We start from the raw sequence: 14,597 nt of genomic DNA on the forward strand, positions 1-14,597 counted from the left end.
TAGCTATTTTGGACCAAACTTGTGGAGATTAAAAGAGATGTTTTTCAGATCTCAAAATTTCATGCTATCATGAAATTTTATGATAATTTCATGCATTCAAAGGCTTTGATCAGATCATTAATTATTGTACAATGTTGTCAGAGATATAGGTCGATTGATGCCCTGCATTTAATAAAATTTAATGTTATTCTCGATCCAAATAAGTATGTGTTTTTTGAAGTTTTGCACTATCGTAAATTCATTTAACTATATGCTTGTTTAAATCATTTTAAAGTTATCTTTTAATGATGGATCTAATTTCTATCAAGTTAAATAACGAATTCGAATAGATAAATACGACATATTTGTTAACTATTTAGCAAATTTATGTGAAGTTTATCTTGGTTTTGACAATGATTGTTTTATGAGAACTATTTCATTAATGCAATCATATATTTTTAGTTCAAATTCATTTTATTTGAATTTGGATGTATGTGCACCAAATATCTTATGACTATTCATGAGATAGTTGAATATATATACTTCCTTGAACTAATAATAAGTATTGGAACTATTTCCTCGGCTCATCGACTTCATTTTTATTCCAAATTCAAAGCTGGTCCAAATCTCCTTTTACCTTGCTCTTGGTTGAGAGGGGGACTAATCCTTCTTTCAATCGAGATAGATTTATGATTTTTTTTTGTTACTTGCATATTTGATGAGATTTGCATTTATTTTTAGTTATTGCATTCTAGAAGTTCTCTTATGTAGAGCCAGACTTTAGAGTGGCTTGATTGAGCCATTAATTCAGCTTAAGGATCACTTTCTTGCATGAGATCTGCAAGAGGGAAAATCTGATGTCTCTTTTCTATTGGCAACTAATAGACACACTATAAGCCAACAGATAAGGAGAGAGGGTACCTGGACCCAATTGAACCAGTCAGAACCACAATTCCAAATGAAAAAGGAGTTGATTTAAGGTACTGACCGGGTGGTCTCCGTTACATGTTAATGGGGTCATTTTTGACTATCAACATGAAGCACATCAAAGAGAAAGGATGTCTCACTCAATCAAACACATTTTCCATATCTATTATAACAATAATTCTTTTTCCTCCTTTAGTATTGCTTGTGTGAATTGCTCCCTCTACTAATATGATGTTATCAATTATTTGTATATTTTCCATGAACTCCCCTTAATTCCCAAAAAAATATTTTTGGCCGTATTATCTTGAATCTATTTGCTATCATTTTAACGATAATTTTGTATGAGGTAATGCATATAGAGATAGGTACAAACTTGAAAAAATATGAAGGATTTTCCTCTTTACCAAATGAGATCCAAACATGTAGAGTTGGTAGCCCCACCCATTCTGAAAGAATTCTAAACATATTATACCATTCATATTAGATCAAATTTGATTGTATTTTGCATTCTCTATAGATGTGGATGGAGAAGGCATCTAGCCATGGATCTTTATCTAGTTTAAATTCCCAAATAGTTTTTTGAATTTCTTCCTTGCTTACCTTTTTATTAGAACATTGTTTTCTTCCATAGAGATTGTTGGATGAATGTGCTCAAACACAACAATCATAACTAAAGGTTTATTTCCTTTATTCTCAGTTTAAAGATCCCTTAAATGGAAATAATTTATTTCTTTTAATTGGAAAAATTTGTTGAAAGTATCTCCACTATTTGTTATTATTTCCTTGGCATTGTTCTTCCATGGGCTTGCCTTAGCTTGCTTACGAAATCAAGTAGTATTCCTATATAAACTCCTAGACTCTAGTCCCTAGTTCGATTCTTCCAATGAGAGGGATTTTTCATCTCTCTGGGAAGCATTTTTCTCATCTGCTAAATCTTGCTTAGTGTCATGTTCTTGTTCAACTTTGGTTTGAATTCTATCTAAATTCTCTTTACTTTCTTACAACTCTATTTCAGGGGGAAGATAACATGATTTTTTCTATTCTTTAAGCACCTTTTTTGTATTCTTTAGTTTTTGTTCCTGTATGTGAACACATGATCCTATCACGCACTAACTCCATATGTTTCTTATTATGTCCATCACCTTATAAATTCTGAAACCATAGAGGGTCAAATAAAGAAGGCATTAGACCATAGTCAAGGATTTCCTTAAATTAAAATAAAATGTGCTTATGAACGGAGGCTACCCATGGGATGATTTCAAAATTAGCGGTATAATTGCTTTCTAGAAAAGAGTTTTGTATAAAAAAATCTATCCAATCTTGTTGCAATGTACCTAGGTCCCAATATTCAATTCAACCAAATATATTTACCTTTATGGGGTTGGACATCCACTATGTCCTAAAAGAAGTCAAAATCTTCCATCCTTTTTTTGAAGGGATTGCAAACTATATTCACACTCTTTTATTCCTTTTACTATTTAGCATTTTTCTTAAATCAAATTATTAATTTAAATTTACAAAAATATTTTTATAAAATTGTTAAAATTTTATATATGTATTTTGCTTCTTATTTCTTAAAATAATTATTTATAAATATTAAAATTTATTTATTTATTTTTCCACCACGAAAAATCGTAATCTTTCATTTATATTTGAAAAATTACATATAGTAGATGCTGAGCAGCATATGTAGTTTGGCTCGTAGCCATGTCTGTGAAAATAATTACATCTTTGATTGGCACTAATAAATAAAAAAAGTGCTGTTTGTTGGTCTCATACCAAGCATGGCTCGTAGCCATGTCTGTGAAAATAATTACATCTTTGATTGGCACTAATAAATAAAAAAAGTGCTGTTTGTTGGTCTCATACCACGCAGGGTAGTAGTTTGATATTTTACTGGAAATGAAATAATATTTTATTAAATATATTCATATAATTATCGATACAAATTAAGTAAATGAAATATTAATTTTATAAATTTTAATACAATTCTAAATTAATATATAATATATAATAAAGTTTAATACATTATAATATAAATAGTAGATAACGACTTTAATCGAATTCTCTGATTTATTAAAAAATATATCATTATCTAAATATATTATAATTTAAAATACTTTTATATTTTACTTAATTGAGATTTCTGTGATCCATATCAATTTTTTGAAAAATCTTCCGCGAAAATGACATAAATATCAATTTTTTGAAAAATCTTCGGCGAAAATGACATAAAAAAACTTATGTCAGTTCATCGTCAACGCTTTTGTATTTTTTTAATATATAATATTTCTATTTGCAATTTAAGTTCACCTAACTTTCAAAACGATATTAAACCTATTAAAAAATATAGACTTTACCACACGATTAACTCTTACCCTCTAGCATAAACCTGAAAGACTTAAACACATAATTAACCCCCACCGTTTAACTTCGACTGAAGTAAATATGCAAACTCCTCTGAAACCCCTTTTTGAGGAAACAAACAAAGCCACTATCAATCCACGTGACAAAGAAAACCCAGGAATAATATTTTTCATCATCCCTCTCCCGCTTTCAAATCGTACACGCCAACACTATTACAACCTCAGCAAATTTCGCCTATCCATTCGTCCTGACTCTGCAAAATCATTCACATTCGTCATCTCAAATTCGCAATTGCCGTCCAAGTTGCGATCACGGCAAATCGAGAGGGAGATTTTATGCTTCTTCCTTCATTTCTGTACAAAGCCCGCCTGCCAATTCCCTTCACATTTCAACGTTCGGCTTCAGTCCATATACATCGCACCACTTTTTTCTTCTGCATTTTTTTGGGGTAAGGTTTCAGAAACCCTAGGAATTTCCACTTTTGAGAACCAGAAAATGGAGACTGATATCCTTCATTCGGAAGCTTCATTGCATGGATCGTCGTCATTGAGCGCTTTTGCCAAAAACTAAACGATTATAGTGAATTAGATTTTTCGTTGATTATTCTCATCTGCAATGTGTTTCTTGTCGAAAATTTCTTATATCAGTCCGGTCTAATCGGGCAATTATTTAGGCTATTGACAGTTTATTTCGTATAGGTTTGAAGGTAAATTGTAGGAATGGAATCATTATTGCCAATTTTTAACATAGTAGGGAGGGTTTTAAACGGTAAATTACCAGGAAACGGATCTGTTCAACCACAAAAGCGAAATATTAAAAATTAATACCCAGATACACCGCGATATGGGTGTCCATCATAGACACGTACACCCCACAACAGGACACTCTCCTCGGCCCTTACACACACGTTGGGACACATTGATTGGCATGTTGAGAACATCTACACACTTTTTGGGCGAGTCTAAATTCTCTACGCTATTGAATTTGCCAGTGACTATCATCAGAATTCAATAAGGTAATTGCTGTTTAAACTTTAAATCACAAAATATTTAGAGATTCCAAGACCCCTTTCTCTGCCATTCTGCAAAGTATTTGCTCTAGCTTTGATGCTATCACACGTTTATAGGCATAATACAATTGTCTTATCATGTTTTTTTTTGCCTGCCAAGTATGTTCATCTCCAGCCATCTAGCATCATATGCAACCATTATTTGTATCCATCATACTCTGAGTTTTGCTATATGTCATCCTATCATCATGATCCAGCTCTATCTGACTTGATATCCACTAAAGTCCCTCTCATATGTTTTCAATTGTAGCTCTTTATATTGACTTAATATAATCTATATTGCTTTTTCTTCTGGAAAAAAAAAAATCCTAAGAAACCGGATTTGTTGAAAACCCCCGGAGTGTCCTGAATCTGACGAATCAGATACGATTCAGTGGGACACGTGTCTTCTGATTCAGTGGGACATGTGTCTTCTGATCGTGTTTCACTTGTGTCGGGGGAACGACTCCATCGTGTCCAGATTTTGGGACACTGTCCCCTTGAATTGCGTGCCGCACGACCCATAAAGGCCAGCTTTGGGTCATTTCTCCCTCACTTTTCTATGTCTCTCTTGCTGTGGTTGTGTGGGAGTGACTAGCAAAGGGTTTGGGAACATTTTGGAGGAAATTCAAGCAACAGGTATGTGCAATTTTTTTTTATTTTTTTGCATTTTTATTACAGCAGTTTGCATGTGCATTTGTTTACAAGTTTGTGCTCTTTTTTTATACAACATTCATGGCTCAATCAAGGGCAGTAGGGAAGGGGCAAAGGAAGGGAAGAATGTCCCCATTGGAGATGCCCATCCTGTTCCAATTTCATCAGGGTCTGCAAGTGTTCTCTCTATTGGAAGTGGGGCTGCAACAACAACTTCAAATGTTGAGGGAAGAATTATTGTAGAAAGACAACAGACTCAAGAAAACAAATATCCCTTGTGGAAGTATGTCACAAGAGAACAAGGGCCAGACAACAAGTTGAAGGGAGGAGGCAATGTTGCTTGGAAATGAAACTATTGCAACAATCATTTCATGAGCGCTTATTACCGTGTGGAAGTTCATTTGTTGGCTTTACTAGGTTGTGGAATTGCGGCATGTACACAGGTGTCTTTAGCTAAGAGGACAGAAATGGAAAAAGAGGCTAATGTTGGTATGGAAAAGGTGGTTGCAACATCTAAAAAAAACAAGAATGACGATCCCTTCCATTCTCGAGGAAAAACAACAACAAATTTCCATTTGAGAGTTTTGGTGGGGGACAAGCAACAAAAAGAAAGGTAGTGGCACTTGGTCCAATGGACAAGATTTTTCAAAAAGAGAAATGGGAAGAGCTTGATCTCTCTATTGCATTCTTTTTCTACCAGAACTTCATATCCTTTAATGTTGCACACTCACCTTTATTTATTGAGATGTGCCGAGCTCTAACTCAAGGGGCTCCATCAGGGTATGTGCCTCCTGGGTCAGAGAAGCTTAGAACCACATTGTTGACTAAGGCAAAGAAAGAGGTGGACAAAATGCTTGAGCCTATTAGATGAGCATGGCCAACATCTGGTGTTAATTTTGTTTCTGATGGATGGACAGATCCAACGCGCCACCCACTCATCAATTTCATGGTGTCTTCTTTGAATGGTCCAGTTTTCTTGAAATCAGTGGATGCACTTGGACAATACAAGGATGCACAATATATGGGTGAGTTGTTCATTAAAGTTATTGAAGATGTAGGTGTTGATTCTTGTGTGCAAATCATTGCAGATAATGCATCTGTTTGCAAGGCTGCAGGCATGATTGTGGAAGCTAAATATCCACAAGTATTTTGGACACTTTGCATTGTCCATTCCTTGAATTTAACACTTAAATCGATTGCTTCTGATGTGCTCTGGATTGGAAGTATTATTGAGGATGCACGACATATCTGCAACTTTGTGCAAAATCATACAAATGCCCTCATAATTTACAAGAAGTACACCAATCTATCATTGTTGAAGATTGCAGATACACGGTTTGCCTCTTCATTCATCATGTTGAAGAGGTTGAGGGAGGTCAAGCCTGCTCTTGGAGCCATGGTTATTTCAGAGTTTTGGTCTTTTTGGAGGAAGATAGATCAAGCAACCTCAAAAAGAGTGAAGGACACACTGCTAGATGGTGCTTGGTGGCAGAGGGTAGATCTACTTATTAAGATCATTGACCTTATCATTGCTTTGCTACGATTTACAGATACAGACCAACCCATCCTAGGAGAGGTTTATGAGGGATGAGATTCCATGATTGAGTCTGTGAGGACCATTATTTTACAGAGTGAGTGCCCCGAGTATGAGACATCATTAGAGGCCTTCTTCCCCACCATACAGGATATTCTTGTCAGCAGATGGGACAAGAATTGCACACCTTTGCATTGTCTGGCTCACTCATTGAACCCAAAATATTACAACCATAAGTGGCTGAATGGTGGACCTTCTCGTAGATTCCCTCGTCACATGGATGGTGAAATTTCACAGGGGAGGAAGGATGCATTGAAGCAGATTTTTTAGGATAGAGCATCCCTTTATGAGGTGGAGGATGCATTGAAGTGGATTTTTTAGGATAGAGCATCCCTTGATGAGGTGGAGGGTGCGTTGAAGCAGATTTTTTAGGATAGAGCATCCCTTGGTGAGGTGGAGGGTGCGTTGAAGCGGATTTTTTAGGATAGAGCATCCCTTGGTGAGGTGGAGGATGCCTTTGGAGAGTTTTCCAATGGCATTGGTCAATTTGCAGGATGTGATGTGATTAGAGACAAGGGGGCTAAGAAACCCTATTTTTGGTTGGCAACTCATGGGGCAACAAGACCTCCTCTACAACAGTTAGCCATGAGGCCCATCTCTCAGGTGACTTCATCCTCTTGTTGCAAGAGGAATTGGAGCACATATGGGAATTTGTATAGTGTAAAGAAGAGCAGGCTTGAGCAGTCTAGGGCAGAGACAATGGTGTATGTGAACAACATCCTTCGTATTATTTACAGGCAAAGGGATGAGTGGTTGAAGGGAAAGACAAAGGTGTGGGATATCTTTCTTGATGATATGGGTTTGGACAACAGTGTTGAGTTGGCATTGTCCAACTTGGATCTTAATGAGCAGTGCTAGACCCTGACACTTTTGATGATGGTGATACTGTTGAGGGGTCATCTTCCACACTAGCAGATGCAAATATGACATTGGATATAGAGGAGGAGGATGCAGCAGAGGAGAGCAGTGGTGACCATGATGATGACAATGATGCTGATTTTGATGATGATGATTGATGACTCATGAGCTACACCTACTGCCTTAAGGTTTGTAGTTGTTTTGTATTTGCTATTTCTATTTGCCATTGGCATTGCTACTACCATGTAACACATTTTGATTTTGATGACTTAATGAGAAAATTGCAGTTTCTTGTCTTTCTCCTATTGGATCATTGATGAATCTGTCACAATGGTATTTGTATGCATAATGTTACTTTGTAAAACTTACAAATTTTAATTTTACAATGTAAGATCTAGATCTATGTTTGAATTTGCATCATGAATGAGAATTTGTGTAATAAATATTTAATTTCTAATATATATATCTATATCTATCTATCTATATATATATATTTGTTTTAATAAAATAATATATAACGTGTCCTGTTCCGGGGGGTCAACGTGCCTGTGTCGGACACTTGAATCCTCGTGTCCTGCATGTCCCTGTGTCAGGTGACTTAGGTTAAATCATATTTTTGAATGTATAAATAAATTCAATACCCTAAAAAATCCATGGGGTATTTTGATTATGGAATTTGAACAACTAAAATCTGCAATTTCAGAATTTTTAGCTGGATTCTAGGCAAAATTGGTTAGAAAAATGAAGCTAGAAAAATTGAAATGTAGAATGTTTATACTATGCTCTTTTTCATGTTATTAAAACTAGGAAAAATAAATGTAGATGTTTAACCTATATTTTTTGGGTATATTTAGAAAATAGAGCTTCATCAAATATACATTGGGACAAATTTATTGGAATGATGAGGACATCCATAAACATTTTTTTGGTTGGATGCATCTAAACATGTGTCAGATACGTGTCTTGAACAGGACAAGTGTCCCATGAGTGTTCAACACTTTGACAGTGAGTGTCCAACTAAGTCACATGGACCCAAGAAGTAGACCTATCGAAAAATGGTATATATATAATTTTATAAAACTATAGACATGATATAGACATAGAGATGTAACTTTTTGAACATCAAGAATACGAAATGATGTTAATTGATCAAATGTTGAATGATTAAATGTCTCAAATGCACCTTTACAACACATTTGAAGCCCTTTTTTTTGCAGTGCATTGTTTTAGCGCCTCAAATGATGAATATGTGGGTTATGCATATCCAACGTGTGTGGGGTATATATTTGGCACAAGAGACATCCCTCGTGTGCAGTCCCACATGTCCACATGTCCTATGTATCCACATGTCTGACATATGGATACATTAGACATAGGGGGTCTAGGATGTATCATGTTTCTTAACTACCCAAGTGTTTGGTTGGATCTCCAACTATGTCAATTTTCAACACACCCTTTGTGACTAATCATTCTAACAATGAGTGATTCCTCACAACAAATCTCATTCACAACTAACTATCAAAGCACCAATCGATTTAATTACTGGTGGAGACACTTAACACTATCAACAACAGTGAACCATATGCATCTCTTCCACTAGCCAAAACCCCCATGTGTGCTCTCCAATGTTCTTACTATCTCATCCTCTGTCACTACTGGTGGAAATTCATGAGACTTCCTAGATGCCAAGTTCTCCTTGAACTTAACATCTCTGCTCCCAACTGTCTTCCTCCGCGCTAGTATGAAGATATTGCAAGCCTTCGAGGTCTCGTGGCCAAACTTCACATTGGACAACTCATATGAGTAACTCATATTTTTATTGGATTCCTCTCTCCGAGAGGTGTAAGATTGATCTAAAGATCATCCCACTCTGATATGTACAAATGAAATTATGAATTTATTTTGATTATGGACAAATTGTCATGGTCGGCCAACAAACTCATGTAGGCTTAGAAGCCCAACAATCATGTCTATTCATCCTCAACGTTTGCATATAAATACATAATGCCTCCTCCTCATTTGGACGCTTCACTCACTCACATTTTCTCTCTCCTTCATTGGTTGGGTATGAAAATCAGAAGCCGCTCTCCACGTGTGCGAAGGAAAGGAAGGGTTTTTGTTGTTGTTGTTCTGTTCTAGCCGTTGACTAGATTTGACCGAAAATTGCAGAAGCTGTTTTGACTTGCGTTGACTTGTTTTGGTGCGGTTTTGGGTGGAGTAATTCTGTCTTAGCAGGCCGCAATTTTGGGTATGAAAACCAAGGCAATATGACCTCCTATTTGACCAGCGTTGACTGTACTAGGGCTGACTGCAACGTTGACTTTTGTTGACCAATTTTGATTGGACTTTTTCAAATTGTTTTGGGTTGATTAGACTTGCTATTGGAGGCCAAAGTTGACTGGGTATGACCGAGCTGAATTGAGGAAGAAATCTACCCTGTTGACCAATGTTGACTTTTTGGTTAGGGCTTTCTGTTTCTGCTGTTTGACTGATCAAATTTTCACTGTAATTGGACAAGTGAATATTATACATTGTACTCTCTCTCTGCTGAACTTTTGAAGAATTATAAGAAGAATTGATCAAGGGTTTCCCCACATTGGGGTTTGTCCCTGGCTGGTGCCATATCTTGTGTCCTCTTGTCTTGGCTAGTCTTCTACTGTTATTGTTTATGTTCTATCTGCATTTTACTATCATGTTGATGTGATTGCTAAATTGGATATTGATATTGGGCTAATAAAGAAATTGAAGTAAAATTGCTCTAAGCATAGAACATACCATTGTTATCCTAAAATTAACATGGTATCAGAGTTGAGGTGAAGACAAAGCCCAAGCAAGAGTGAGAAGAGCAATCACTAAGAGGAGCAATCACTGATCAAAGACAAGAATCAATGGCCTCCACATCCTACTTCAAGTCTGATGACAAGCTTCATGATAAGTCTGATTATCATGCATGGAAGATGTCTCTTGATTTGACATTAGAAGAGCAAGATGTGATGGATTATGTGCAGGGAAAGATTTCAGAACCTCCTTCTAATGCATCGGCTGCTGCTAAGACCAAATACAAGAAGGGTGAAGTCAAAGCCAAGAAGATCATCAGGGATTCTATTCATAAGCATTTAGTTGCTTACATTTCAAATTTGAACACATCAAAGGAGATATATGACAGGTTGGTTAGCATGTTCAAATCTAGCAATGCAAATCAAATTCTTTTCCTCAAGAACAAGTTGAAGGATATAAAGAAAGGAAGAAATGAAGATATTCAATCCTACTTCATGAGGATTACAGAGATAAAAAATGATCTTCTTTCGATTGGAGAAGCTATTGCTGATAGGGAGCTTACCCTCATTGCCCTTGGAAGACTCCCTCGTGAATGGCACGTGTTCAACATTGCCATTCTTAATAACGATAGGATTCCAAGTTTTGAAGAATTGCTAACTAGATGCTCTCGAGAAGAAACAAGGATGATGGAACTAGATATGCCTTCAAATAAGAATGATACTACTGCATTCTCTGCTCATGCTAAAAAGAAGAACAATGCAGGTTCAAAGAAGCAATGTCAAGGAAGGTCGAGTTTCAAAAATGAAAGGAAGGGAAGATGCTTCATTTGCAACAAGTTTGGTCACTATGCTAGGGAGTGTCCTAATAGAAGGGATACACCTCATGATGATGACAACCACAACAACAACAATTTCAGGGGCAACAATAATCAAAGGAATGACAAATTCAACAACCAAGGAAAAATGAATGCTCCCGCTTCTCATCAAGGAAATGGCCGCCCTCCCAAGAGATCAAGAAACACCAGGTATGATGAATCTAATGTTGTTGATAACAAGCAAAAATAATTCTATCTTATATCTGCCCTTTCTACTGCATCTCCTCTGGACACTTTGGGAAATTGGTTGATTGATAGTGGTGCCTCAAGGCACTTCACTGGGTATAAGGAAGCTCTTTCAAATCTGATTGAAAGGGATACAAATTTAGAAATTATCCTTGGAGACAATGCCACCTATCCTGTGAAGGGAGTTGGGAATGTTACTCTTCAATTGAATTAGGGTAACACCATTCACCTACAAGAAGTACTATATATGCCCGATCTAAAGAAGAACCTGGTATCTATCTCAGCAATGGAGGACAAAGGATTCAAGGTGGCATTCATCGATGGAAAGGTACGTGTGTGGAATAAAAATTTCAAAGATGCATTTACACTTAGCTTTAAGGTTGATAACCTATATCAAGTTGGAGGAAGCCCATTGGAAGCTATGTCTTGCGACACATCACTTCAATTCGAATTATGGCATCGGAGGTTTGCGCATCTACATTATAAGGCTCTACCCGATGCGAGGAAGATGGTGACAGGTATGCCTGAATTTAAAGTAGAACATGAAGGTGTTTGTCAGGGGTGTGCCGAAGGAAAGCATACAAGGGGACCATTCCCCTCAAGTGATAGCAAGACTACTGACATATTGCAATTGATTCATTTTGATCTATCTGGTGCAATGCCCGTGAACTCATTGGGAGGATACTTATATTATGCAACCTTTATAGATGATTTCTCTTGCAAGACTTGGATATATTTCTTGAAGAAGAAGGACAAATTATTCTCATGGTTTCGTTCTTTCAAAGCTTTGGTTGAAAATCAAAATATTGAGGACCGATAATGGAACCGAATATGAATCAAATGAGTTCAAAGATTATTGTAGAGAAGCTGGCATTAAGAGGGAGACTACTACCACATATACTCCTGAGCAAAATAGTGTTGTTGAAAGGAAGAGCTGTTCTATCGTAGAAGCCACTCGTGCCATGCTTCATGATCAAAGCCTTCCGAAGTTCTTCTGGGTCGAAGCTGCAAACACCGCCGTGTATGTTCAAAATAGATGCCCTCATCAGGTGTTGGACTCCAAAACTCCCGAAGAAGTTTTGGCAGCTTCACTTTAGAATTTTTGGTAGCCTCGTATATTTTCATGTGTCGAAAGAAAAGATAAGCAAATTGGATGCCTCTGGGAAGACATGAACATTTGTGGGCTACAGTGAAACTTCTAAGGCATATAGAATCTATGGGCCTGGTCAAAGAGAAGTGGAGATAAGTCATGATGTCACTTTCGATGAGGATGCTGCCCTTGGGAAGATTAGTAACCTTCCTCTTCCAAGGAAGGACAAAGAAGCAAATTTTGAAAGCAGGGAGAATCGCAGGATGAGCATATGCCCGATGCTAAAGGACCAATGGATCCCATTGATCCACCCCCTCATGAGCCCTCCTCCTCGAAAAGGAGACCCTCATGGCTTAGGGAGACTCTCGAAGATGTTGAGAGACATGTTGCACCTAGGGGGACATTTCGTGAAAGCAAGAAGCCGAATAGGTACCAAGGGTACTTAACTACAATGAGCACCATTGTTCAATCTGAGCCTTGCACATTCGAAGAAGTTGCCAAACACCAGGTTTGGAAGGATGCAATGAACGAAGAGTATGAGTCAATTATGAAGAATGATGTCTGGGATGTGGTCCCTAGACCCAAGGACAAATCCGTTGTCACCTCGAAATGGCTCTTCAAGATCAAGCATGGAGCTGATGGAAGTGCTGAAAAGTTCAAGGCCAGATTCGTTGCTCAAGGCTTCTCTCAAAAGGAAGGTGTAGATTATGATGAGATATTTGCATCGGTTGCCCGCTACACCACCATTCGTTCGATTATAGCCCTTGCTGCCTCGCAAGGATGGAATCTTCATTAGATGGATGTCAAGACTGCCTTCTTGCATGGTTCACTTAAGGAGGAAGTCTATGTAGAACAACCTGAGGGATTCGAAGTTCAAGATCGTCAGACACATGTATGCAGGTTGAAGAAAGCCCTCTATGGGTTGAAGCAAGCACCCCCGACCTAGTATGAGAAGATCAATAGCTATCTAATGAAGTTGGGATTTACAAGAAGTGAAGCTGATCTGAACCTTTACTTTAAGGTTGAGAATGATAGACCTCTCATCTTGGTACTCTATGTGGACGATCTCTTTCTGACAGGTGCAGACCCTCTTATTCATCAATGTAAGAGGGAGTTGGCTTCCGAATTCGAGATGAAGGACCTAGGACTGATGCATTACTTCCTAGGGTTGGAGGTCTGGCAAAAGCCAGGTGAGATTTTCCTTTCTCAAGGAAAATATATTGTGAAGATACTTGAAAGATTTGGGATGGTGGACTGCAAGTTCGTGACTACTCCGATGGAACTTAACTTCAAGAAGTTATGCGGAAGTGCTGCTGGGCCTGATTTGGGAAATCCTTCTGAGTATCGTCAACTCATGGGGGCCCTGATGTTCTTGGTGAACTCCGTCCAGACATATGTTTTGCAGTGAATACATTGAGCCAGTTTATGGTCGAGCCTCATCACATACATTGGATTGCTGCCAAGAATCTCTTAAGATATCTTCGGGGCACAATCACTTATGGACTAAGATACACTGCGAGAATGTGAGTCTCCATGGTTATTTTGATGCAGACTAGATTGGTAGTGTGGTGGATCGTAAAAGCACATTTGGATGTTACTTCTCTCTAGGTTCTGCTTCGATATCATGGATGAGTAGGAAGCAAAAGTCGGTTGCCTTGAGCACCGCTGAGGCTGAATACATTGTTGCTAGTTTGGCCTCCTGTGACGCTGTTTGGTTGAGGAAGCTCTTTAGTGAGTTTTTTGGACATGTGCTGGATACCACCATGATCTTCTGTGACAACCAAAGTGGGATTCGTCTTTCGGAGAATCCCGTGTTTCATGACCGCTCAAAGCATATTGATATTAGATGCCACTTTATCTGAGATATGGTACAACGGGGAGCAATAAGGCTCCAATGTTGAAATTTCTATGTATTATCCGTTACAAATTTTATCTGTATTCTATGGTTTATTTCGCCTACTTGTTTAATTACTAACAAGTTATTTAACCATATAAACACTGAAATAAACACAATATAGTCTCAACCATCTACAAATCAACCGCTGAAAGAAATAGACAAACACACAAGGGACACCGTTATTTTTGGACAATCGTCCCAGAAAAACCCAACTTGGGAAAACCGGTGCAACAGTTCTGAGGGTTTTTATTATTAAGCAGCTTTTCTGAGTACACTGAGTGCCAAACTGGCTCAGCTGACATAGATAACAAATATGGCAGTAATACCTCTCTTTGGAAGCAAATA

The 14,597-nt window shown here is 37.6% G+C and overlaps 1 protein-coding gene across 3 annotated transcripts in view; it reads left to right on the top strand.

Annotated features, from left to right (window-relative positions):
* Positions 1–3,331: 3,331 nt before the first annotated feature.
* Positions 3,332–14,597, top strand: part of LOC149258492 (alpha/beta-Hydrolases superfamily protein) — a 323,185-nt gene continuing 311,919 nt past the window's right edge. For all 3 annotated transcript variants that reach the window (XM_089415429.1, XM_089415431.1, XM_089415433.1), the window contains exon 1: positions 3,332–3,721. In XM_089415429.1, coding sequence (XP_089271555.1) covers positions 3,355–3,721 — 367 coding nt within the window. In that variant the 5' untranslated portion in view covers positions 3,332–3,354. The remainder of the gene's footprint in view (positions 3,722–14,597) is intronic.

This window comes from Pinus tabuliformis, chromosome 6 (assembly GCF_031772625.1).
Source record: "Pinus tabuliformis cultivar Carrire ecotype Pingquan chromosome 6, CPIR1, whole genome shotgun sequence".
Taxonomy (NCBI): domain Eukaryota; kingdom Viridiplantae; phylum Streptophyta; class Pinopsida; order Pinales; family Pinaceae; genus Pinus; species Pinus tabuliformis.